The 26,253-nt window shown below is 38.5% G+C and overlaps 1 protein-coding gene across 4 annotated transcripts in view; it reads left to right on the top strand.

Moving 5' to 3' along the window:
- The window catches only part of CEP350 (centrosomal protein 350), a 261,140-nt gene that overhangs the window by 85,502 nt on the left and 149,385 nt on the right, over nt 1-26,253 (top strand). For all 4 annotated transcript variants that reach the window (XM_037825243.1, XM_037825242.1, XM_037825245.1 and 1 more), the window contains exons 16-21: nt 11,098-11,306; nt 11,813-11,976; nt 15,225-15,335; nt 15,830-15,970; nt 18,791-18,927; nt 23,523-23,645. In XM_037825243.1, coding sequence (XP_037681171.1) covers nt 11,098-11,306; nt 11,813-11,976; nt 15,225-15,335; nt 15,830-15,970; nt 18,791-18,927; nt 23,523-23,645 — 885 coding nt within the window. The remainder of the gene's footprint in view (nt 1-11,097; nt 11,307-11,812; nt 11,977-15,224; nt 15,336-15,829; nt 15,971-18,790; nt 18,928-23,522; nt 23,646-26,253) is intronic.

Below are 26,253 nucleotides of genomic sequence, written 5' to 3'. Positions count from 1 at the left end.
AAAATGAGTTAGGTAGTGTTCCATTTTCTTCAATGTTTTGAAAGAGTTTGAGTAAGATTGGTGTCAGTTCTTTCTGGAAAGTTTGGTAGAATTCCCCTGTGAAGCCATCTGGCCCTGGGCATTTATTTGTGGGAAGATTTTTGATGACTGATTGGATCTCTTTGCTTGTGATGGGTTGGTTGAGGTCTTCTATTTCTTCTCTGGTCAGTCTAGGTTGTTCATATGTTTCCAGGAAATTGTCCATTTCTTCTACATTGTCCAGTTTGTTGCCATACAGTTGTTCATAATATCCTCTTATAATTTTTTTAATTTCTTCAGGATCTGCAGTTATGTCACCTTTTTCATTCATTATTTTGTTTATATGGGTCTTCTCTCTTTTTGATTTTGTCAGTCTAGCTAGGGGCTTGTCAATCTTGTTGATCTTCTCAAAGAACCAACTTTTGGTGATATTTATCCTCTCTATTGTTTTTTTGTTCTCTATGTCATTTATTTCTGCTTTAATCATTGTTATTTCTTTTCTTGTACTTGGTTTAGGATTGGTTTGCTGTTCATTTTCTAGCTTCTTCAGTTGATCCATTAGTTCTTTGATTTTGGCTCTTTCTTCCTTTTTAATATATGCGTTTAGTGCTATAAATTTCCCCCTTAGCACTGCTTTTGCTGTATCCCATAGGTTTTGGTATGTTGTGTTCTCATTTTCATTCGTCTCTATATATTTAGCAATTTCTCTTGCTATTTCTTCTTTAACCCACTGATTGTTTAGGAGTGTGTTGTTTAACCTCCAGGTATTTGTGAATTTTCTAAGTCTCTGATGGTTATTGACTTCTAATTGTATTCCATTGTGGTCAGAGAATGTGCTTTGAATAATTTCAATCTTTTTAAATTTATTGAGGCTTGTTTTATGTCCCAGCATATGATCTATTCTGGAGAAAGTTCCGTGAGCACTAGAAAAGTATGTGTATCCTGGTGATTTGGGATGTAATGTCCTGTATATGTCTGTTAAATCTAATTCATTTATCAGATTGTTTAGGTTTTCAGTTTCCTTATTGGTCTTCTGTCTGGTTGATCTATCTATAGGAGAGAGTGATGTGTTGAAGTCTCCCACAATTATTGTGGAAACATCAATTGCTTCCTTTAGTTTTGTCAGTGTTTCTCTCATGTATTTTGTGGCACCTTGATTGGGTGCATAGACATTTACGATTGTTATTTCTTCTTGCTGAATTGCCCCTTTTATTAGTATGTAGTGGCCTTCTTTGTCTCTCAAAACATCCCTGCATTTGAAGTCTATTTTATCTGAGATTAATATTGCTACACCTGCTTTCTTTTGGCTGTAGCTTGCATGAAATATTTTTTTCCATCCTTTCACTTTCAGTTTCTTAGTGTCCCTGTGTCTAAGATGAGTCTCTTGTATGCAGCATATTGATGGTTCATTTTTTTTTGATCCATTCTGCGAATCTATATCTTTTAATTGGGGAGTTTAATCCATTTACATTCAACGTTATAACCGTGAAGGCATTTCTTGAATCGGCCATCTTATCCTTTGGTTTATGTTTGCCATGTTTTTCCCCTCTGTCTATTAATATCCTTTATTGTACCCATACCGAACCTCTTTAGTACTGAACCTTTCTCCAAGTCTCTCTGTCCTGTTTTTGTTTCTCTGTCTGTAGGGCTCCCTTTAGTATCTCCAGTAGGGCAGGTCTCTTGTTAGCAAATTCTCTCAGCATTTGTTTGTCTGTGAAAAATTTAAGCTCTCCCTCAAATTTGAAGGAGAGCTTTGCTGGATAAAGTATTCTTGGCTGGAAATTTTTCTCACTCAGAATTTTAAATATATCGTGCCACTGCCTTCTTGCCTCCATGGTGGCTGCTGAGTAGTCACTACTTAGTCTTATGCTGTTTCCTTTGTATGTAGTGAATTGCTTTTCTCTTGCTGCTTTCAGAACTTGCTCCTTCTCTTCTGTGTTTGACAGTGTGATCAGTATATGTCTCGGAGTGGGTTTATTTGGATTTATTCTATTTGAAGTTCGCTGAGCATTTATGATTTGTGTATTTATGTTGTTTAGAAGATTTGGGAAGTTTTCCCCAACAATTTCTTTGAATACTCTTCCTAGACCTTTACCCTTTTCTTCCCCTTCTGGGACACCAATGAGTCTTATATTTGGACGTTTCATATTATCTATCATATCCCTGAGGTCCATTTCGAGTTTTTCAATTTTTTTCCCCATTCTTTCTTTTATGCTATCATTTTCCATTCTGTCATCTTCCAGGTCACTGATTCATTGTTCAACTTCCTCTAGTCTTGTACTATGAGTGTCCAGAATCTTTTTAATTTGGTCAACAGTTTCTTTAATTTCCATAAGATCATCCATTTTTTTATTTAGTCTTGCAATGTCTTCTTTATGCTCTTCTAGAGTCTTCTTGATTTCCTTCATATCCCGTACTATGGTCTCATTGTTCATCTTTAGTTCTTTGAGTAGCTGCTCTAGGTGCTGTGTCTCTTCTGGTCTTTGATTTGGGTGCTTGGGCTTGGGTTATCCATATCGTCTGGTTTTTTCATATGCTTTATAATTTTCTGTTGTTTTTGGCCTCGTGGCATTTGCTGAACTTGATAGGGTTCTTTTAGGGTTTGTAGACCAGTTGAAGTCCTTATCTCTAATTTATCAGATCTACAGCTTCCTGGAGTACACTTTCTCTAACTAACCAGCAGGTGGCGTCCACGAGCCACCTGTTCTCCACAAGCCAGATCTCCCCTGCTTAGCCTTTTTGGTGAGTGGGGGAGTGAGTCTTGTGGGGCCCAATTGGTGTACCAAGCTTGCGTGTGTAGTTGGTGTTGCCTGCCCTGTATGTGGGGCGTGTTTCTGGGCAGTCGGGGAGGGGGGGTGGCGCTAACAATCAAATCTCCCTGGTGATTCTAGAGTTTTAAAGCTGCTGCAATAGTCTAATCCTTCAGTTCAGTCCTGCCACAGTTTGTCTCTGCCACTGACCCAGAAGTCCTTGGTATTGGCGTATGGCTCCTGAGACTTGCAAGTGGGCCCCTCTTCCAGGTTGTGCACCCCGGGTCCTCTGTTGAGGGATGACTGTGCTATGTCACAGGTGAGTGCCGTCCCCCCAGCGCAGTTCTGGGCTGCTGGGCTGTGTAGGGAGGCTCCCAGTCTGCTCAAATGATGGCTGAATGGGGCTTTGTTAATTCACACTGCTCCACCTTCCCAACTTTGGGACAATCAGCTGAGGTTGCAGGGAAGGCTAATGTCCACGCCCAGTTTTGTGGTGTGTGCCTGTTATTTGAAGCACTTCCGTCACACTGGGTTGTCTGGGGCAGCTCTGGGCTATGGGGCTGGCGATGGGCAGGAGTGTTTCCTGTCCACCAGGATGGTGGCTGTGAGCGGACACCCCCGTTTTCTTGGGAAGTTGTGGTGTTTAGTGAATTTTCTCAGCCACTGAATTATTGCCTTTTGTCTCAGAGCTCTCTTAGTTCTGCTCTTGACTTGACGTGCCCAAATTGCAATTCTTTGAAGCTTTCTGTATTGGGCTTCTTAGAGTAATTGTTTTAGAAAAAGAAAAAAGGATTAAAAAAAAAAAAAAAAAAAAAAGGGCCCTCCTCAGAGATCTAATGGGTTATTGAAATGCTAAGAGACAAAGCAACCAGGGCCATTAAGGAAAGGTCCACAGGGCAGAGAGATCGGCTTTTCTTTGGGATTTGCATATGCGCCTTAGGGCCTGAGCTCCGCCCTTCCCCTTTCTGTGTTCACCAGAACTCCAAAAATCCTCTGCTTTTATTTTGGAGTTTTTCGTGTTGTTTTTTTTTTCTATGCCTGTCTCCTATCTGCTGGGCTGGCTGCTCTCAGATTCTCTGGTGTCTGGTCTCAGTCTATCTATGGTTGGAGTCTGGATCAGTAGAATGAGTTTCCAATAAGAGCAGCCACTGCAGTTCTCTCTTCTCCTTCCCGGAGCTGACAGCCCCTCCTCCCACGGGACTGAGCCTGGCAGGGAGGGGCGCGGGTCCCCTGGCCGCAAAAACTTACAGATTTCGCTGATCTCAGCAGTTCCACGTTTTCATGAGTGTTGTATGAAGTATGCCCAAAGACAGATTGCTCTGTGGTGTCCAGTCCACGCAGTTCCTGGCTTTCTACCTACTTTCCTGGAGGAGTAACTAAAACATACAGCTCACCAGTCTGCCATCTTGCCCCGCCTCCAGAAGGCCACCCTTGACCATCCCATTTTTAACACCCTGCAATGTTGACATTCATTTGTTCTCCTTTATGTAAAAACATTCTTATATTTGTACTTCTCGAATCACCATTGTTGTCCACTCTAGGTTTCACTATGTTATACAGTCCCAGTCCTTATCTTTTGTTTTTCCTTCTAGTGTCATACATGTCCGTAGCCTTCTTCCAACCCTACTCAAACTGAGGTTTGTTCAGTGTACTTGAAATATTGTGCTACCATCCACTATTTTGTCTTTTGGATTTTATATGTCCTCTTATTTTTATTTTTTTTTTCTCTCTCTTTTTACCCTTACTGATAGTCTTCATTTCTACACTCTTCTCCAAACCTCTCTCTCCTGTCTTCCTATCTGCATGTATTACTCCCTTTAGTATTTATGGTAGAGCATGTATCTCATTCACAAACCCTCTCAGTGTCTGTTTTTCTGAAAATATTTTAAACTTTCCCTCATCTTTGAAGGACAGTTTTGCCAAATATAGAATTCTTGGTTGGCAGTTTTTCTCTTTCAGTATCTTGAATATATCATACTACTGCCTTCTTGTTGGTGCCTAGGCATCTGGTTTCCTTGGTTAGTTTGTTCTAGAGGTGAACCTAGGGTGTTCTTTTTGGTTGGCTTTGTTCTTTTTCTGTTCTTTTGCATTCAGTTCAACTTATTCTAGATCTCTGGTATAACTTCTGTTTAACTGATCAGAATTTTTCAGCTCTTGTTATTCTGGTTCTTGCCCTGCCTATATAGAACTTTTTTTTTTTTTTTTTTTTTTTGAGGAGGGTCTACCCAAATATGATCCACCCCAAACAGATTTTCCTAGACCAGAGAGGCTCAGGAGGAGGCTGTAGTCAGTATCAAATTTCCTTGAGAATGACACGCAGCAGGTTGTCCCGACTTTCCTGTGACTCCTTTAGACTCTGTGCTTCTCCTCTCCTGCCCAGCAGGTGGCACTTCTCAGCATGCAGCTCCCCACCAGCATATAGACGTATGGTGTTTTTAATTCTCAGTAGACCCTATGCCTGCTAGAGTTGTCGTTTAGACTGAGGGTGAGCCAGAAACCAAGCTTAAGGTGTTTTTTTGTCTTGTTTTGTTTTGTTTTCGTTTTGTTTTGTTTTCCTCAGCCCCTGGAGTCTGAATTCTCTCAAGGGGCTGCCACTTGAGTTGGGCCCCTCCTTCCTTTTTCTTGTGGAAGATACACTCTTTAGGGAATTATCTCCTTCACTTGACTCCTTATTTTGTCTCTCAGACCTTTTTTTTTTTAATTCATTTTTATTGAGATATATTCACACTCCATGCAGTCATACAAAGCGTGCATTCAGGTGTTCACAGTAACATTATATAGTTGTGTGTTCATCACCATTAATTTTTGAACATTTTCATTACCACACACACAAAAATAATAAGAATAAAAATTAAAGTGAAAGAGTACAATTAAACTAAGAAAGAACACTGGGTGCCTTTTTGTTTTTTTTTTTGCCCCCATTTTCCTACTCATTCATCCATAAACTGGGCAAAGGGGAGTGTGGTCCATATGGCTTTCCCAATCACATTGTCACCCCTCATAAGCTACATTTTTATGTAATCGTCTTCAAGATTCATGGGTTCTGGGTTGTAGTTTGATAGTTTTAGGTATTTACTGCTAGCTATTCCAATTCATTAGAACCTGAAAAGGGTTGTCTATGTTGTGCATAAGCATGCCCACCAGAGTGACCTCTCGGCTCCTTTTGGAATCTCTCTGCCACTGAAGCTTATTTCGTTTCCTTTCACATCCCCCACAATGCTGGGTCTAGATTCCTCCCCAGGAGTCGTATTCCACGTTGCCAGGGGGATTCGATCCCCTGGGTGACAGATCCCACATAGGGGGAAGGGTAGTGATTTCACCTGCCAAACTGGCTTAGCTAGAGAGAGAGGGCCACATCTGAGCAACAAAGAGGCATTCAGGAGGAGGCTTTTAGGCACAATTATAGGCAGGCATAGCCTCTGCTTTGCAGCAACAGTCTTGCCAAGGGCAAGTCCTGTGGTAGAGGGTCAGCCTATCAAACCACCAGTCCCCTATGTCTGTGAGCACATCAGCAACCGTCGAGGTGGGGAAGCCCAACACCCCTGCATTCTCCACCAGCTCCTCAAGGGGGCTCTGCATATTTTTTTCATTGTTTTTTTTTTTAAATTAACTTTTTTTTTCAAATTAACTATATAAAAAAAATAAAAAAAAAAAAACATACAATAAAAAAACATTTCAGACAAACCATAACATAACAAGGGAGTAAGAAAAAGACAACTAACCTAAAGTAACTACTTTACTTCCAACATGTTGCTACTCTACCTCAAGAAAATAACCTAATATAGCAACATTTCTATGAACTTGTTCCTACTATATCCATCAGAAATTAACAAACCATGGTCATTCCTGGGCATTCCCAGAACATTAAATTTACCCATGATAACTTACCTGTTCCTATTGGGTTATCGTTCCCCCTTCATTAATTACTCTCTGTCGCTAGTTCCCCTACATTCTACATTATAAACCATTTATTTTACATTTTTCAATGTTCGCATTAGTGGTAGCATATAATATTTGTCTTTTTGTGCCTGGCTTGTTTCGCTCAGCATTGTGTCTTCAAGGTTCATCCATGTTGTCATATTTCACGACATCGTTCCTTCTTACTGCCACATAGTATTCCATCGTGTGTATATACCACATTTTATTTGTCTCTCAGACCTATCTTTACTCCACCCAGCCTTAGCCAGTGCTAACAATTGAAAATGCCTGAGGCTTTCTCTAATAAGCTATTTAGAATAGTTTAGAGAAAGAGAGGAGAAAAAAGAAATCCCCTTTTCAGAGCCAGTCCCCAGCTCCCCAGTTTAGCCTGTCAAGAGCCAGAGTTGGTACCCAGCTCTATGTGACCCTTTTCTTGGGGCTCAGACCTTTTCCAGTATTTAAGCTCAGCTGATACCAAAAGCCCCTTCTTATTTAATTTATTTTATTTTTTTCAGTCATGCTGCCTCCTCTCTGCCAAGAGAGACATCAGGGTTCCTTTCCTGCTTTCTCTGGGCTTATCTGTGTTTGTTGCTTATATTCAGTAGTCGAAATATGTTAATTAAAACTGCGATTGGAGCTTGATTGTGCTACCTTCCCATGCTCCTAGTAGAGACTGCTTCCATTTCCCACAAGGAAGTGTTCCAACTCAGCCTGCCGTGCCTGTGGGAGAGGGGCCCAGCCTCTGCTGTTTGGGGACTTTGTTTATAGTTCTGTGCTGTGGTCTTGGCCCTTTCACTCATTCTAGACTGGTGTATGACGTGTGTCCAGTCACGATGTCCCCCAAACATTGGTTCAGACTATTTAATTTATTAAATAGTCAGACTGTGTAATTTATTTAGTACAGACTAGAGTACTAATTAAATTCTACACCTTCCTATGCTGCCATCTTGCCTTGCCTCCCTTTATAGTTTTTTAAGACTCCTTTCCTTATTTCTAGCTGCTTTTGTCTACAAGGCAAATTCTGGAGGAGGGTCACCCTGTAAAGGACCTTCCCAAGTCAGTATTTCCCAGTCAAAACAGGGCCAGGAACCCACGAAGGGCATGTCGATCGGTTCCAAATTGCCCTGGGTAGGAGACCCAGAAGGATGTCAAACTTCTCTTTGACAGCTCCCCAGCCTGTGCTTTCAAATGGCCTATAATGCCGATGGCACTCTTCTGCCAACAGATCTCTATGGTCCTAAGGTGTTACTGTCCCTTTATGTTACAACCAACTCCACCCTTGTTGTGAGTTGGTTGAAACCAAGGCTGCCAGCTGTTTTTATCTGGGGCAGGTTGAAACCCTAGCACAGAGCCAGGACCCAGCGATTGGAATTTGCCAAGCAAAAGCCGCAAACAGTGCTGGGCCTTGGTCCCCACCCACTTTTCTTAGGGAAGAGCTGCCCTTCAGCAAAGTGTTCCCCATTGCCCCAAGAAGGCACTGTGCATCTAAGTCACTGCAGCTTCCACCCTTGTCAGAATTGTAATTGAAACAGAGGCTGCTGTCTACTTTTTGTCTTGGGCTGGTTGAAACTGTAGCTCCCCTCAGATCCAGGACCTACTGTTCAGAATTAGCTAATCAGAAGCTGCAATTGGTGCTCAGCCATGCACCCTCCTGTTCTTAGGGAAGGGGAATTTTATTTCCAGTCAGGGACTGGATCCCTGGGCAGCATGCCATGAGAGTGGGGGATGGGCAGCAGCCTCTGCAGTGTGGAGAATTTTATTCACAACTCTTTACCGCAGATTATCTGTCTCTTCCTTTTGCTCTTTGCTGGATGGTGTGCAGTGTTTTTCTGGCCTCCAGAGCCCCCAAGCAGTTTTTTCAGACAGTTTTTTTCTATTTCCTAGCTGCCCTGGAGGATGAACTGAGTATTGAAGCTCCCTCTTCTGCCATCTTACCTCCTTTGTCTCTCATTTATTTTTTTACTTTGTTCCTGGTGCTTTGGGTATAAAGTAGTTATTCCATTGCTAACACAGGGTCCTAAGATGTTTCCCTGTGTTTTCTTCTTGGAAGTTTTATAGTTCTGATTTTTATGTTTAGGTCTATGATCCATTTTGAGTTGATTTTTGTATGTGGTATGAGGTAAGGGTGTATCTTCATTCTTTTGCACATGGTGCTGGGTCTTCTCTGTCTTATCTGAGCATGTGTGGAGCCATAGCTCTGGAACCCTTTTCTTTTCCTGGGCTTGTGCTTGCTGGAGGCCTTAGGATTTCCCTGTTAACTTTTCACAGGCATTTGATTGAATGACTTCCTCTCCTTCCTTTGAAATAAACCTCCACCCGCTCCTGGGTGCTCTCTTCAGTGACTTAATGCAGGTAGTCCCTTGCCCCAGGATGCTTCAACTCAGTTGTTTTTCACATTATCCCAGCTGTGGGCACATCCTTTCTCTGTCCTTGGGAGGGTCAGCCCAATACATGTTCCTGATTCAGTCTCTTGGATTTCTACCTGATGGATTGGCACTGGCAAACATGAACCCAGTATGCACTCAGGGGCCACTCTGCTCCCTCTGGAAAGGGCCAGGGACCCACAATGGGAGTGCAGGCTGGCTCCACCCTGCATAGCGTGGGCCTGGAGGAGGGTCAGCGAGAGTACTAGTTAATGGCCACTTGCCATGTTAATGCAGCCCTTTAACTATTTCCGTAGTTTTGTGGAAGGTTATTGTCCTTAAGATTCCTCTGCTGCCTTTGCCCCTGGGGATTTGGAACAGTGGCTCTCCTCAGAGCTGAGATCTGAAGTAGCTGCTCAAAAGTTAGATCTGCTGACTAACACCCCGGAATTTGGAAGACTAGGTCTTTATGTTCCACCCTGGCACCAGCAAGCTGATCCTAGAGCCCAATATCCAATCTCCACTGCTGCCAGCCAAAAGGCGAGGGGAAGGAGAGGGGTAGCTCCTGCAGGGAGGGTGAAACTTGCCAATATTTATCACAATTTACCAGCCTCTTCCTCTTGCTCCTCCATAGATGCTGTACAGTGTACCTCTAGACTCCAGAGTTTAAACATGACTGATTGAGACATTTCCTGCCAGTTCAATAGTTGTTTTGGTGGAGGGACTAATTCCTGGAGCTTTCTTCTCCACCCTCTTCCCACAGTCCTCTTCCTCCAATTTAAAAAAAAATTGTATAACCCCTTTTTTCTTATTTGACTGTTAACACTCTGCCCCCAAGCTCTTTCCCTTTCTTTATTTCTTTTTTTATTTTTTTGGAAAACTTATTACCACCCTTAGAAACATGCTTCTGGAAATTCCAATATAAATTCATTTGTGAAACCATAAGGCAAGATTTAGACAGAGCAGTTATTTTGTTTGAGACTGTGTTGGAATTCTTTAATGGAATTCTATTAGGAGACAGAAACAATAATAATTCTTAGGTTTCTTTCTTTTTTGTTTTTCTTAAATGAAACTGTCAGATTATTATTAATAGTACTTTTTAAAATCAAAAATATAAAATCAAAGTGAGTGCCTCTCGATATTTTTATTCACATATTTTCATACTGGGTATAAGAGAAATTCTTACTCTTGAAAAGCTAAATGCCAACTTGTTTTAGTTTGCTGGAGAGAGATTAACTGCTAATATGATTTACAGAATACCTTTCAGTAATTTATTTAACAAATATTCATTGCAAGGTAACATGCTTAGTATTATGAGAAAATGTAAAAATGAATAAGATAGGGTCCCTGTTTTAAGAGCTAGAAATGTGCCTTGTGTTGAATCAAATGTTTTAAGTTGTTATAGTCAGACTGCTATGAGATTGATTATTTCAAATTAGAAATTTCAAGAAAAAACTCTTAACATTAAATGGTAGATGGAAACAATGGACACATTAAGCATTTAGAGATGGATAGTATGAAAATATATATATTTTTTTTGCTGTGCAACTTTTGGATTAAAAGGAATAACAAAAATAGTTTTTGTCATTTCTAGATTTTTAATACAAATCTTGATATTTTATTGTCTTTCATAGACATATTTTAAGATACATTCGTAAAGCGGGCTTGACCTTGCCTTGTATATATGATTGTAATTTTGTTGCTGTGGAAATTCTATTTCAGAAGACTTTGCTTCATACTACAGTGCCTGATTCATGATATATTTACATTATAAAGGAAAGGATTAAGTGTCAATCTAATCAAGAGACTCTCTTTCCATTTAATTAGGGCAGAGTTTGTGTCTGGTTTGTTCATCACTGTAAATCTAGCAACTAGAGCAGTATTTATAGTTATTCAGTAGCTATGCTAAATGAATAAATGCCTGTATCACAGGTTTTTAAAGCTAATGTTGATACAGACAATAATGCATGTTGCTGTTATGAACTGTATTTGGCTGGTTCTTGAGGTAGTTTTCCTTTTCTAATATCTTTATGAAATAAAACTTCCAGTGTTTCTTCAGACAAGGGAACATCTCAGAAAACTCCAACTTCACCCCTATCTCCAAGTTCCCAGAAATTTTTACAGTTTGACCTTCCAGGAACTTCACTGGAAAGGACGAAGTCGTTTCCAGCCACAGCAGGTTATAAACCTAATGCAGCTTTCACTGATACCAACCTAGCTTCCAGCCGAACAGCTAAAGAGATGGCTTCTACACCAGGCAAGTTGATCCCGACAGTTGTAGTTTTTTTAAAAAGATAGTAATTTTTCCAGAAAATTCCTTTTTTTCCAAATTAGGAAAGTTTTTTCTGATGATGATGATGGTTTCAGTTGAGCCATAGGGAAATGTTATTTTAAGTGAATGTGATTACTTTTTAAAAGTATTAAAAACTGCAGAAAATTAAGTATTGAAAACAGCATGAAAGATTAAAGAGTGGTGATTTTCCCCATCTTACCAGGGTTAAATATTAGTTGTAACACATCTGAAAATATATCCCATATATAAGTACTCCTAACTATTCATGGATAGGTACAAGTATATGCACATACACAGACATATAATTATAAAAGAAGAAACTAATAAAATACATTGTAGTAGTAAGTGGCTTTCTTTCCTACAGAGGAGAGCAGGCTTATTTTTTGGCTTTTAAAATAAAAATAAATTTTAGAAGTCTGCACTATTATTTCATGTGAACTTTTCTATTTGACAGTTGTTTTGCCTTTTAGGTTCTAAGCGCTTTTCTCCTGCTGGCCTCCAGCACCGTATGGCAGCAGAACTCAGTTATTTGAGCGCCATTGAGGAATCAGTTCGCCAACTGTCAGATGTAGAAAGAGTTCGAGGCATTTCACTTGCTCAGCAAGAGAGTGTGTCTCTGGCTCAGATTATAAAGGTATTTGTGGAGTTTTCTTTTTTTAGCTTTCTGTGATTTTTTTTTTTCTCTTTTCTATTTTATTTAAAATATCCTTAATGATTAGTTTAAAAAATAAACTTTACCTGCTAAGTAGAAGAAAATAAATGGTCCTTACTATTATCTGCCATATAGCACCTGTAAATCACCCTAGGAAAATCCATCATATGGGGTATTAAAAAGAAGATTGAAGATGCAGTGATTGGTAATAGAACAATAACAAAATCATTCTCTCTTAAGTACTTTATTTTCTATGGTGTCTGCTTTTTTTATGACAGTGTGAAAATCAACTAGTGAAACATTTTAGTATTTTTCTTTTCATTAACAAAGTCAGAGATGACAGATATTTTTTATGCTTTATTTGCACCAGTTAAGAAAAAGTGTCTGAAATCCAGATGTTTGATAAACCCAAGATAATGTGTACTTCTCCTTAGCAAACAAAATCCAAAGATCTAAAGCAATGTTCCTCAGTGGGGGTGATACTGGTAATGGAGGTATAATTTATGTACAATAAAATGTGCAGATTTTAAAAGTATGGTTTGATGAATTTTGACAAAATGTATATACTGATATAATAACCATGCTATTCAAGATAGAGATGACATCCGTCACCTCAGAGAAGTTCACTCATGTCCCTTTCCAGTCAGTGCCCCTTCCCAGAGGCAATCATTATTTTGATTTCTACCTGCATAGTTTACTTTTATCTGTTCTAGAATTTCATATGAATGGAAGCATACCTTGTACTCTCTTTTTTTGGCTTATTTTATGCAGCATGAAGTTTTTGTGATTCATCCATGTTGTATGTATCAGTAGAGTTTTGTTTTTTGTGGGGCTTTTTTTTATTTTTTGCCAAGTAATATTCCATTGATCAGTGTATCAATTTGCTTATGCATTCTCCTTGTACATTTGGATATACATTTGGATTATTCCCAAATGTATAGTTTTGGGCTATTAAGAATATTCCTGCTGTGAAATTTTTTTTTAAATGACTCTCTTTGTACAACATGTTTTATTTTTCTTGAATAAATACCTATGAGTACAATTGCTTCGGAGGAGTATAGGAATATGTTTAACTTTATAAAAAGTGCCAGAGTTTTCCAAAGTGCTTGTAACATTTACCCTTGTATCAGCAGTATATGAGTTCCAGTTGTTCCATATCCTGCATAATTTTTACTGTCAGACTTTTTTATTCCAGTCATTCCAGTGGGTGTGAAGTAATCCCTCATTGTGGTTTTAGTTTCCATTTGTCTTATGAGTGATGATGTTGATCATCTTTTCAGGTGTTTATTAGCCAATCTTATATCTTCTTTTGTATATAAGAAGATATATACAAAATGTTCACACTTTTTGCCCAAGTCTTAATTTCTTAATTGAGTTATTTGTTTTTTTATTGTTGCATTATAGGACTCTTGTATTCTGGGTATAAGTCCTTTGTGAGATCTATGTATTTTATATATTTTTTCCCCATACCTTGGCTTGCCTTTTCATTTTTTGTCTTTTGAAGAGCAGAAGTTTTTGATTTTGATTAATTCATTTATAATTTCTTTTTTTTTATGGTAGTGACTTGTTTTCTACGAAATTTTTGTGTTCCCTAAGATATTACGATACAATATATCTCATATTTTTTTCCAGAAGCTTTATAGTCAAGCTTTATACTTAAGAGTGGCTCCATCTCAAATTAAATTTGCAGTTTAGTGTAAGGAAGGGGTCAAGGTTTACTTTCCCCCCATATGGATATCTAGTTGTTCCAGCACCATTTTCTTAAAAAGTCTTAAATTACGTTAACATCTCTATCAAAAATCAGGTAACCATTTATTTGTAGGTGTGTTTCTAGACTGTTCTTTTCCATTGATCTATTTATCCTTATGTTAGTACAATTTTGTCTCTTTTTTTTATAGCTTTATAGTGAATCTTGAAATTGGGGTGTAAGTCCTTCAACTTTGTTCTTCTTTTTCAAGTTGTTTTATGGCTATTCTAGGTTTTGCATTTCCATATACGTTTTATAATTAGTTTGTTAGTTTCTAAAAAAAAAAAAAAAAAGCCTGATTTTTTCAAAAGTGATTTTGATTAGACTGACCATTGAACCTATAGTTCAGCTTGTGGGGAGTTGATATCTTAACAATATTGTGTCTTCTAATTCATTAACAGGATATCATTTTCTGTTTATTTAGGTTTTTAAAAATTTCTCTCAGCGGTGTTTTGTAATTTTCAATGTAAAGGTCTTAACATTTTTAAAAATTAAACTTATTCCTAAAATGTTTTATGGTTTTTTTGATCCTATTCTAATTGGTATTTTTTTTTTTCTATTTAATATTCCAGTTGTTTCTCCCAATATATCTATAGATAGTTTTTGTATGGGACTCTTCCAAATCTTTCAGGGAGTTTTAGCTTTCCTGTACTCTACCCACTAAATAATTGTAGTGCTGTCCAGTCATTGTGACAATAAAAACTTCCCCCAACCTTTCCAAATGCTCCTCAGTGGAGGGTAAGGAGGGACTGATACCAAGTTTCTTGAGAATCACTCGATTGAAAAAAATGGCCCCATTGCAGTAGAGGGCTACGCTGAACTTGAAATCTGAATAAGCACTGAGATTTTCTACCATTTTAGAGATATATTATAATTCTGGTCTTCCAGGTTTGTACAGGGTATTATATAACTTTATATGCAGCCTTACCACCTTTAGAGAACCTACATTATTTAGCATTATTCCAGAGGGGATGGAAATATATAAATTTGTAGAATATATATGGAATAATGGTAGGAAAAAGGTCCTGGTGAAAAACAAGACCTTTTGTGGGTGCAACATTTGTATGAAACTCCTTCTTTGAACTCAAAGTAAAGGAATCATAAAATTATAAAGTCTGAGGAATTTTTTTTGTTTTTACATGTAAGACATATTTTAATCTCTTCCAAAGACTTAGGTGCTATAGCTTTTGCTTTTTAACCAGATGTTTGGTTTCAGTTCTTAGTACTACAGGCTTGGGAAAATTTTTGTTCATACATTATTTGACATATATTGTGTGTATGTGTATATGTATGTGTGTGTGTGTGTATATATATATAAAATACATAAGTGGCTGTTGAATATCCTGTTTAGTTGTCGTTCCTTTGAAGTCTTAATTTGCTGCTTCAGATAATTCTAGAAAAATAGCATTGTGTTTATTATTGTCACTGTGTTAAAATAATTTATGTCTTAGAATTAATATTTGAGCATTTGTTTATTTTGAAGGCACAGCAGCAACGCCATGAAAGAGACTTGGCCCTTTTGAAATTGAAGGCTGAACAAGAGGCTCTGGAGAGTCAGAGACAATTAAAAGAAACACGAAACAAAGTAGCTCAGGTAACTTATTTGTGAGCAGGTACTGATTTTTTAAATCTAAAATGTGTATCTTTGAAGGAACTATGCTGATCTTTTTTTTTTTTTCCTTGCTGTCCTTTCGTAACCATGCCCACCTTCTTTTCTCCAGTGGCACTATGCTGATCTTTGAAATATGTAGGAGTGAAAAAGACATTAAATAACATTTTTGTGCTGTATACTATACAGGATAATTTCACGCCATTTGATTCTTATAGCAACCCCAAGAAATAAATAAGGAAGAATTATTATCCCCAATTTAAGGAAGGGGAAACCGAAGTTCGTAGTAACTTGTCTGCAGACACATCAACTAGTGAGTGGTGGAGTTAAGGCTTGAACAATGAATTCCAGATAGTAATCAAGTGCTTTTTCCACATGGCATTTGATCCATAAGACAAATTTATAAATGAAAAGTAATTTGGGAGAGGGTACTGAAACATTACATAAGCTCTCTTCTCCCTCTCCTCCTTTATTTATAGGTCCATGCAGAATCCTTACAGCAGGTGGTTAAATCACAACGGGAAGTAACCGAAGTCCTGCAGGAGGCAACATGTAAAATAGCAGCTCAGCAAACAGACACAGCTCGCCTCACCACAGATGCAGCACGTCAAATCTGTGAGGTAAGAGCCATTGAGTACTTTTTTCTTTGTAGTTCTTTTCAGGCCACCTGAGTAACTTTGATCTTAGTATAATGGGTTTCTGATATCTAGCAAATGTATACTTTGAATAGAACTCTCAATAGGGAGCCATACATATTGAAGTAAGAGGCACCATTGATTGGAGTGTGTTGTACACCTAAGTGGTATAAATATAGAAAAAAAGATGGAGAAGTATCTAAATTTCTGTTCTCTGGGAAGCTTTTCAAAATATCAACTTTACTGATGTATGATTTGCAAACAATAAAATATAACCATTTTAAGTGAACAGTTTGATGAATTTGACAAATATGTACCCTCCTGTAAACACCATCACAATTAAGAAATAGAACATTTCCAGCATCCCAAAAAGTTCTCTTATGGACTGACAGCTTGATGTGCTGAGCCCTCTGTCTTGGGGCTGGCCTCTATGAAGCTTGTTGCTGCAAGGAGAAGCTAAACCTGCTTATAATTGTGCCTAAGAGTCTCCCCCTGAGTGCCTCTTTGTTGTTCAGATGTGGCCCTCTCTCTCTATCTAAGCCACCTTAGCGGGTGATCTCGCTGCCCTCCCCACTACGTGGGACCTGACTCCCAGGGGTGTAAATCTCCCTGGCAATGCAGGATATGACTCCCGGGGATAAATCTGGACCCAGCATTGTGGGATTGAGAACATCTTCTTGACCAAAAGGGGGATGCGAAATGAAATGAAATAAAGCTTCAATGGCTGAGAGATTTCAAATGGAGTCGAGAGATCACTCTGTTGGACATTCTTACACACTCACTTTTTAGGTTTTAATATATTGGATTAGCTAGAAGTAAATATCTGAAACTACCAAACTCTAATCCAGTAGCCTTGACTCTTAAAGACGATTGTATAACAATGTAGCTTACAAGGGGTGACAGTATGACTGTGAAAACCTTCTGGATCACACTTCCTTTATCCAGTGTATGGATGGATGAGTAGAAAAATGGGGACAAAACCTAAATGAAAAATAGGGTGGTGTGCTGGTTTGAATGTATTATGTCCCCCAGAAAAAGCCATATTCTTTGATGCAATCTTGTGGGGCAGACATATTAGTGGGGATTTGGTAGGAATATTTGGATTAGGTTGTTTGCATGGTAATGTGCCTCACCCAGCTGTGGGTGATGACACTAATTGGATAATTTCCATAGAGGTGTTACCCCACCCATTCAGGGTGGCTCTAAATTAAATCACTGGAGCCATATAAATGAGCTGACAAACAGAAGGAACTCAGTGCAGCTGAGAGTGACATTTTGAAGAGGAGCTTTAGCCAAGAGGGACACCTTGAAGAATGCACACGAACTGAGAGAGAAGCTGCAGATAATTGGACAGTTTGAAGAAAGCTGTTGGAAGCAGACTTTTGCTCTGGAGAAGCTGAGAGAGGAAAAACGCCCCAAGAGCAACTAAGAGTGACATTTTTGAGGAACTGCATCCTAGAGAGGAACATCCTGGGACAAAGTCATTTTGAAACCAGAACTTTGGAGCAGACGCCAGCCACGTGCCTTCCCAGCTAACAGAGGTTTTCTGAACACCATTGGCCATTTTCCAGTGAAGGTACTCGATTGCTGATGTGCTACCTTGGACACTTTATGGCCTTAAGACTGTAACTGTGTAACGAAATAAACCCCCTTTATAAAAGCCAATCCATTTCTGGTGTTCTGCATTCTGACAGCATTAGCAAACTAGAACAGGTGGGATTGGGGAGGGTGGTTTGGGTGTTCCTTTTCCTTTTTTATTTTTATTTTTTTATTCTTATTCTGATTCTTTCTGGTGTAAGGAAAATGTTTAAAAATAGATAGGGGTCATTAGTGCACGACTATAAGACGGTACTTTGAACAGTTGGTTGTACACCGTGGATGATTGATGGTATGTGAATGTATCTCAATAAAACTGAATTTAAAAAAAAAAGTTCCGTTATGCCCCATTGCAGTCAGTTCCCAACCTTGGCCCCATGTAGACACCGATCTGCTTTGATGAAGATGTTTTATTTTTGTCCAGAATGATGTTAGTGTCTTTTCTTTTCCTGTATCAAGGATAAAGCCAGAAACAGTTTTACTGTTGTCTCTATATAGGCTGGAGATATATGTGATCCTCTGTATAGGATTATAATTCATGGATATAGTTTCAGTTTATTTTAGCTATTATGTATTTGATTTTTTTTAACAAAAATTAATCTCCTTACAAAATGATTCCATTATTTAAAAGCTATGAACCTAGTATAAGCTATTTACTAGGGAGATTTGCAAGTAAATATATAAAGTGTTTTCTCAAGAAAATTTAATCAACTTAGACAACACTGACAAAGATTTCACACTTATTTCAAATTATCAGTAGAAGTAATATTTAAAGACAGTGATTGAATAAATATCAAATGAAGCATGCAGCAATTGCAATAGTGGATCAAGAGTAAGAAAATGTACTTCACATTGTTGGTCAGAAAAGACAGAGGAAGTAGTCATTGGATTGATTATTGAAGACATATTTAAATTTGGTTCACTACAGCTTACTATATGACTTGAAGGTTTTCTGTGTAATGTAAGTCATAAATTGTCATAGCTGGGTGAAACCTTAGGAACTGTGTAGCCCAACTCTTCATTTTATAGATTAAGACTGTTGAGACTTAGAGGCTAAATGACTTGCCCATAGTCTTTCATCTGATAGTAGCAGAATTTGCTGGCTCTCAATCCAGTGATCTTTCCAAGACGCTGTGCTCTGTTTCCATTCTTCTGTGACATTATCTTTCTACATTTACTTTTCCCTTTGGTTTGTGTGTTCATATTTAGATGGCAGAGTTGACTCGAACCCACATCTCTGATGCCATTGCTGCTTCAGGAGTTCCTGTAGCAGCACTATATGACCACCAGCGGAAACATCCTCCAGACTTCTTGAAACAACTGAGGACCAGAGCTGAAACAGATAGGTTAATATTCATTCATTCAGTAATTATGTAATAAGCATCTACTATATACTAGTCACTATTCTACAAGCTGGGAGTACATTTATGAGCTTACAGGGAAGATAAACATGAATCAAATATTCACCTAGATGGATAAACACATAAACAAAGATAAGTGTTATGAAGAAAAGGAATACATATCTACAAGACATTACACAGGCATTTCACTACAATTGGGATGGAGGGAGGTCAAAAAAGGCTTTCCTGAGGATATAAAATTGAGCTCTAATGGATGAGGAGTTAGTGATGTAAAGAAAGCAAGGGACAGGCAGATCAATACATGCAAAGGCCCTGAAGTAAGAGGAGCATGGCATATTTAAGAAAATGAAAGAAGACCTGTGTGACTGGAGGCAGAGAGCAAAGGGAAGAATGATAAGAGATAATGGCAGAGATCAGACCATGTTAGGCCTTGCAGATCTTAAGGATTTGGGGGATTTTTCCTAGGAGCAATGAGAAGTCATTAAAGAGTTGTTTTTCTGTGTGTTTTTTTAAAATACATTTTTTTTATTGTGAACTTTAACATATATACATAACAATGATAACTTTCGAAATATGAGAGCAAATTTCACAGAAATTTCAAATTTCAAAGAAATTTCAAAGAATGTCATGGGTCACAGTTCTGCAACTTCAGCTATTTCCATTATTGTAAAAGATACATACAGAAAGGTGTTAACTAGTAATGTACAGCTCAACAAGCAGTTATATGGGTAATTTCAAAAATTGTTATGGCTTGCAGTTCCGCGGTTTCACTTCTTTCCTTACTATGCAATATAGCATATACACAGAAAGGTGAAGACTTTGAAAGCAAAATTCAATGAGCAAATTTCAAAGGATGTTATAGGTTATGTTCTACCATGTCATTTGCTCTAGCATATTTCTTTGAAAATCTTTAATTGACTGTTTCATTAAAGTGAAACAGTATCTCAACTGTATCTTGATTGAGGTATAAGTTTGTTCCTTTGACTGGGCCATATCTCTGCCCTTCCAAGTATAGTTTGTACTCCTCTGTTTTCTAGGCATCTGGCTTCCCCGGTTACCCCAATCAGATTTTCCCAGACCAGAACAGATTTAGATCTCAGAATGGGGTTATATTCAGTTTCAAGACTCCCTGAGGGTGTGTGTTAGAAACTGACAGACTTTCCTGTGAGGTGTCTAGTTGGTGTGCTTTTCCTCACCTGCCCAACAAGTGGTGCCTGTCAGCCTGCCACTCCTGACTGGAGTAAAGAAGTGTGGCCCCTTTAATTCTTAACTTAGGTTGTTTCTGTTTTGACTGTTTTCCTCCAGGCCCTGGGATCTGAGTTCTTAGGGGAGGGCAGGCTGTTGAGCTGGGCCCCACCTCCGTCCTCTTAGGGAAGGTACACCCCCTAGGGAGCTGTCTTCTGCATTTCAATAGTTTCTTTGTCTCTCTGACTCTTTCAACTCCACCCCTGTCTGGATCAGAGCGCTGTGAACTGAAAATGGCTGAGGCTCCACTGAGCCATTCAGGTTGAGAGAGAGAAAAAGGGAAAGAAGGGTCCCCTTCAGAGCCTGTCCACGGCCCCCCAGTTTCGCCCATCCGTCAGATAGAGCACCTGGTCTTATGGGCTCCCTCTCCCAGGGCACAGGTGTTTTCCTGCTGTCTAAGGTCGGTCTGTAAAAGTCTGTCTATTTTTTTTTCTTTTTTTAATTAATTTTTTTTGTCTCCGTCAGCCCCACCTCCTCTCCACTGGGAGCTACCTCAGGGTGCTTTGCTGCTTGTCTATCTTTGTAGCTTGTATTCAGCAGTCCACATTTGTTAATTAAAACTCCCGTTGGAGCTAGGTTGAGCTATATTTGCTTGCTACTGACAGGGAATGCTGCTTTCTCCCACAGTGAGGTCCTGCAGCTCAGCCTGCCGTGGGGAGAAGGGGCACCTGGCACAGTTCCGCAGTTTTTACTTACAGATTATATGCTGCGATCTTAACCATTCCATCCAATCCAGGTTGGTGTACGACATGTGGACAGTCATGGTTGTCCTCCAGCAGTGGTTCCAGATTATTTACTAGTTGTTCCTAGTTGTTTATTAGTTGTTTCAGAGGACTAAGTTTCACCCCTCTCTTTGCCACTGTGTTAGCTCCTCTCTCCCTCAGTTTTGAAGGAGAGCTTTGCTAGATAAAGAATTCTTGGCTGGTAATTTTTCTGTTTCAGAATTTTAAATATGTCAAACCACTGCCTTCTCCCCTCCATGGCGCTCACCGAGTAGTCCGTTCTTAGTGTCACGTTGTTTCCCTTGCATGTGGTGAATCGCGTCTTCCTTCCTAGTTTCCAAACTTTCTCATTCTGTTCAGCATTTGACAATCTGATCAGAATATGTCTTGAAGTGGGTTTATTTAGATGTATTCTATTTGGATTTCTTTGGACATCTTTGATTTGCCTAATTGTGTCTTTTAGATGGGTTGAGAAGTTTTCCCCAGCAATGTCTTTGAATACTCTTCCTAGCACTTTACTCTTCTTTTCACCTTCTAGAACATCAATGGTTCTTACATTTGTGTGCTTCATGTTGCCCATCATTTCCTTGAACTCCAGTTCAAATTTTTTGATATTTTTAACCATTCTTTTGTGCTTTCGCATTCCGTTGGCCTGTACTCGAGTTCCCTAATTGTTTCCTCTGCCTCTTCAAAGCTGCTGTTAGTGTCTCATGAATATTTTTTATTTTTTTTTTACATTTTTAAAAAATGGCTGCACTGGGCTAGAATACTGTCCCTCTCTGTGCTCATCTGTCTGCTCATTTGCCAGTGCCTGGCACGGGGGATCTCAGTCACTGGTCCGTGAAGTATTATCACCCAAGCCAACTGCTGAGGAGGGTACCCAGGGCATGGCAGGCTGCTCCCCTCAGTGCTCGTCAGCTGGCTCCAACCACCTATTCCTGGGCGGCATTCTAGGCCAAACACTCACTGGTCTTAAACGCAGTCTCTTGGCTTCTCCAAGTATATACTCACTGTGAGTATGGAAGTCCCTGCCCATCCAGTGGAATCCTGCAACTGCTGATCTGGAGCTCTTTCTGTCCTTTATCTAGTGTTTCTCATGGAGGAGAATTTTGGTCTGTCTTTCCTAATTTGCCATCTTCCCGGAAGCCCCATTAAAGAGTTTTTTAGCAGTGTGTTATTTTTTAAAATCACATTTTGGCTGTCATTTGTAGAGTTGTTTGGCAGGGAACGGGACTGAATACCTAGAAACTGATTAGAAAGCTATTGCAGGAACTGGACTGAATACCTAGAAACTCATTAGAAAGCTATTGCAGAGGTCCAAGCAAGAGGTAATGGTAGCTTGGACTAGGAAAAGAACAGTGTTAATAGAGAAGTAGAAGATTTTGAGAGCTGCTTAGACAGTAAAATCAGATCTTATGGGTAGACTAAAGACGATTGGTAAGAGTTGGAAGTAAGAAGGTAATGTATAGGCATTTGACTTGTGCAGCTGTGTGGATGTGCACTTATTGGGATAGGAAACACTGGAAGAAGACCAGAGTTTAGGGGAAATGATTTTGGTCTAAAGCTTAAAGGAGAAATCTAGACTGGCTCACAAATTTGGGATTTATTAGTGTTTGGATGGAAATTAAAACCCTGTGCTTAAGGAGAAGGAGAGAGAAGAGAGCATGTTTCATAATCCTCTTAAAAAGTAGCCTTTAATAAAGTTATTAACAGTCCTTTATAACTGAGATTATTTCACTAGAACATTGTAGAAATTCTGTTTCGATTAGGCTGTACCATTTATTCTGTGCTCTACATTGATAATTCTCTATAACTAATTGGTCTACTTTGAAAAAAGACATCCTACTTCTGAAATACTAGTGCACAAACTTAGCAATGTAATTGCTTTAAGTAATTTTTAATCACATATTCTGAATAAAGGACTTTTTATAGAATGTATTTAACTTCTTCAAATATTTTCAAAATATGAAACAGAAAATTTATTTGATTCACAATTGACCCAAACAACCATCATTTCTTTGATTCTTTTATTCACATTTTCTATAGGTGGTAGGTGTAGCTGGTGCAGCTGTAGTATGTAGGTAAATTGAATTTTGAAAATATAACTAAATAAAAGGAATTACAGGTAGCTTTTGTGATTATTTCAATCTGTTGCATTTATAGTATGCAGCTATTCTTGCTAAATTATTGTTATTGTTGGCATTTATTGATGAGAAATGCCATGTTCTTTGGACTATTATAAGGTATTATTCCTCCATTTCTACTTGTAAGAAATATAGTGTATAACATTAGTATTAAATTCAGGAAATAGAATAGTTACATATAATTCTTCCATCTAAACCCAACAATTTTAATTTTTAAGTGTATTCACATTCTTGATACTTGTGATTTTGCGTTCATTTCTCTTAATAAAGTAGATATTCTTTAATGTGTTGTATATCTTTTCTGATTGAATGTCTCTCTCAATTTTTAGCTGTTCATGACTTCTATTCATTCTAGATTTTATCTTATATAGTAATATGAGATATAATGAGTAATATGAGTTAAACAGTATTTAAAAGCTTTCTCTTATTAGAGACTTTGAATTTTTAATCAGCTTTTATTTTCTTATAGGAAAAATGAATCTGTTTTACTCTCTCAGAGTAAAGAAGGGAGCCTTGACTCAAAGTGTCAGAAGTATTCCCTTTCATATGATAGTTATTCTGAGTCTTCACGGAACAAGAATCATAATCGAAGGTGAGGAGAGTAGTTTGATTTATCAATATAATTTACTAAAGTCTGATAAATAGCTGAACATTGCTTTTTTTTTGACTTCTTAATCTCCTGTCTTTTAACTAAATGGAACAGTGTTTTTCCTTCTAAGTGCTAGCTTCCCCCTGCCCCCCATTTAATTAGCTGATTTACAAAATAGTTGATCCATGTAATAATATAACTACCTTCCTTGAGAGCCTACTTTGTACAAGCACTGTACATTTAGTCTTCACAGTAGCCTTTCAAGGCAAGATAGTATTCTCTTCATTTTATGAGGAAGGGAACTGAAGCTCAGAGAAATGTTAAGAAATTCACCCAAGGTCACATATATCGTGACCTTTATAGTTGAACCTTTTGTCTTTCTCCAGCTCTGTATCTTGGCATTTCCCTCTCCTGTCATACTCTTCTAATTCTGACTTCTTATAATTCTCTAAAAGGACCAAACAACTTTTATATTCTGTGCCATTACATAAACACCTAGGAATTGAAACTTGGTTTTTGTGGCTAAGAAACCCATGTATAGTGCATGTTGCTTTGCTGCCATCCATATTTCTTGACGTTACTGCATGTAGTAATTTTTATTCTTAAAAAAGAACGTTGATTACTATGTCATTGCTATCTGGTCTAGTGTTAATATCTGTAGTTTTCAGTGTGGTTCTGTCCTGAGAGTAGAAGGTATTAGAATCTACTTTTCTGCCTTCTTGGAGGTAGTATATCTGTATTGTCAAGGTGTAGTAAAATCTCAATTTAAAAAATTAAATCATAAGATTAGGAAACAGAGAAATTAATGTCGGATAAGTACCAGTGGTAATTGAGTACCTACTGAATGTGTGACACTCAGCTATATAGTTTTCCTTTGATCTTTTTTCCTTTTTTTTTTAACTTTTTATTTGAAATACTTTCAAATTTAAAGGACAGTTACAAAAATAATCCAGACCCCATACGGAGAAGTCCAGCATGCTCCAACATCCCCACAGATACCCAGATCTCCAATTTTAACATTTTGCCACATTTGCTGTATCGTTCTTCTTATCTATTCATCCATCAACCCATCTTCTCTGTTAATCCATTTCCTGAATTCTTGAGTGTAGATTGTATGCATCATGCTCCTTGAACACTTAATCAAACCATGTACATTTCCTTAGAACAAAGATATTCACTTATGTAACCACATAAGTTCAGTTATCAAGTTTAAGGAATCTAACATTGGTATAAATGCTTATAGTCTATATTCCATTTTTTTTGTATGCCCCAATAATTTCCCTTTGAGCCTTTTTTCCTCCTTGCCAGATCCCATCCAGGATCATGTTTTGCAGTTAATTCTCATTGTATCTTTAGTTGCTCGCTCTTTCTTTCTTGTTCTTTTTTTTTTTTTAATTTTGGGAACATACATACAATAGATTTTTCCATCTTAACCACTCCCAAGCATACCATTCAGAGACATTCATCATTCACAATATTGCAGTTCTGTCACAACCTTCCATTACTAAAACTTTCCCATATCCCCAAACAGAAACTTTGTGCGTTAACTCCCCACAGACCCCCACTCCTGGTAACCTGTACAGGCATACCTCATTTTAGTGTGCTTCACTTTATTGTACTTTGTTGATACATACTGCATTTTTCACAAATTGAAGGTTTGTGGCAATCCTGTGTTCAGCAAATTGTTAGTGCCAGTTTTCCAACAGCTTGTGCTCACTTTGTGTCTCTTTGTGTCACATTTTGGTAATTCTCATATTAATTCAAATTTTTTCATTATTATTTTATCTGTTATAGTTATCTGTGATCTTTAATGTTACTATTGTAATTGTTTTGGGGTACCATGAACCATGTTACGCCAGTTTGAGTGTATTATGTCCCCCAAAATGCCATTATCTTTGATGCAGTCTTGTGTGGGCAGACATATTAGTGTTGATTAAGTTGAAACGTTTGGATTAGGTTGTTTCCATGAAAATGTGCCCCACTCAACTGTGGGTGATAAATCTGATTGGAAAATTTCCATGGAGGTGTGGCCCCACCCTTTCAGCATGGGCCTTGATTAGTTTGCTAGAGCACTATATAAGCTCAGACAGAAGGTGTAAACTTGCTACAGCCAAGAAGGACACTTTGAAGAACGCACGGGAGCTGACAGAGGAGCTGCAGATGAGAGACAGTTTGAATACGGCCATTGAAAGCAGACTCTTGCTCTGGAGAAGCTAAGAGAGGACAAACACCCCAAGAGCAACTGAGAGTGACATTTTGAAGAGGAACTGCTGCCTAGAGAGGAACATCCTGGGAGAAAGCTATTTTGAAACCAGAACTTGGAGCAGATGCCAGCCACATGCCTTCCCAGCTAACAGAGGTTTTCCGGACACCATTGACCATCCTCCAGTGAAGGTACCCAATTGTTGATTCATTACCTTGGGTGCTTTATGGCCTTAAGACTGTAACTGTGTAATCAAATAAACCCCCTTTATAAAAGCCAGTCCATTCATGGTGTTTTGCATTCTGGCAGCATTAGCAAACTAGAACACAGTGACAGTGAACTTAAGTGATATATGTTGTGTGTGTTTGCTCCACCTACTGGCTGTTCCTCATCTGTCTCCCTCTCCTC

The sequence above is a fragment of the Choloepus didactylus genome, chromosome 2, assembly GCF_015220235.1.
Source record: "Choloepus didactylus isolate mChoDid1 chromosome 2, mChoDid1.pri, whole genome shotgun sequence".
Classification (NCBI taxonomy): domain Eukaryota; kingdom Metazoa; phylum Chordata; class Mammalia; order Pilosa; family Megalonychidae; genus Choloepus; species Choloepus didactylus.
The sequence above is the reverse complement of the archived record's forward strand: the minus strand, read 5'-3'. Positions and strand labels throughout refer to the sequence as shown.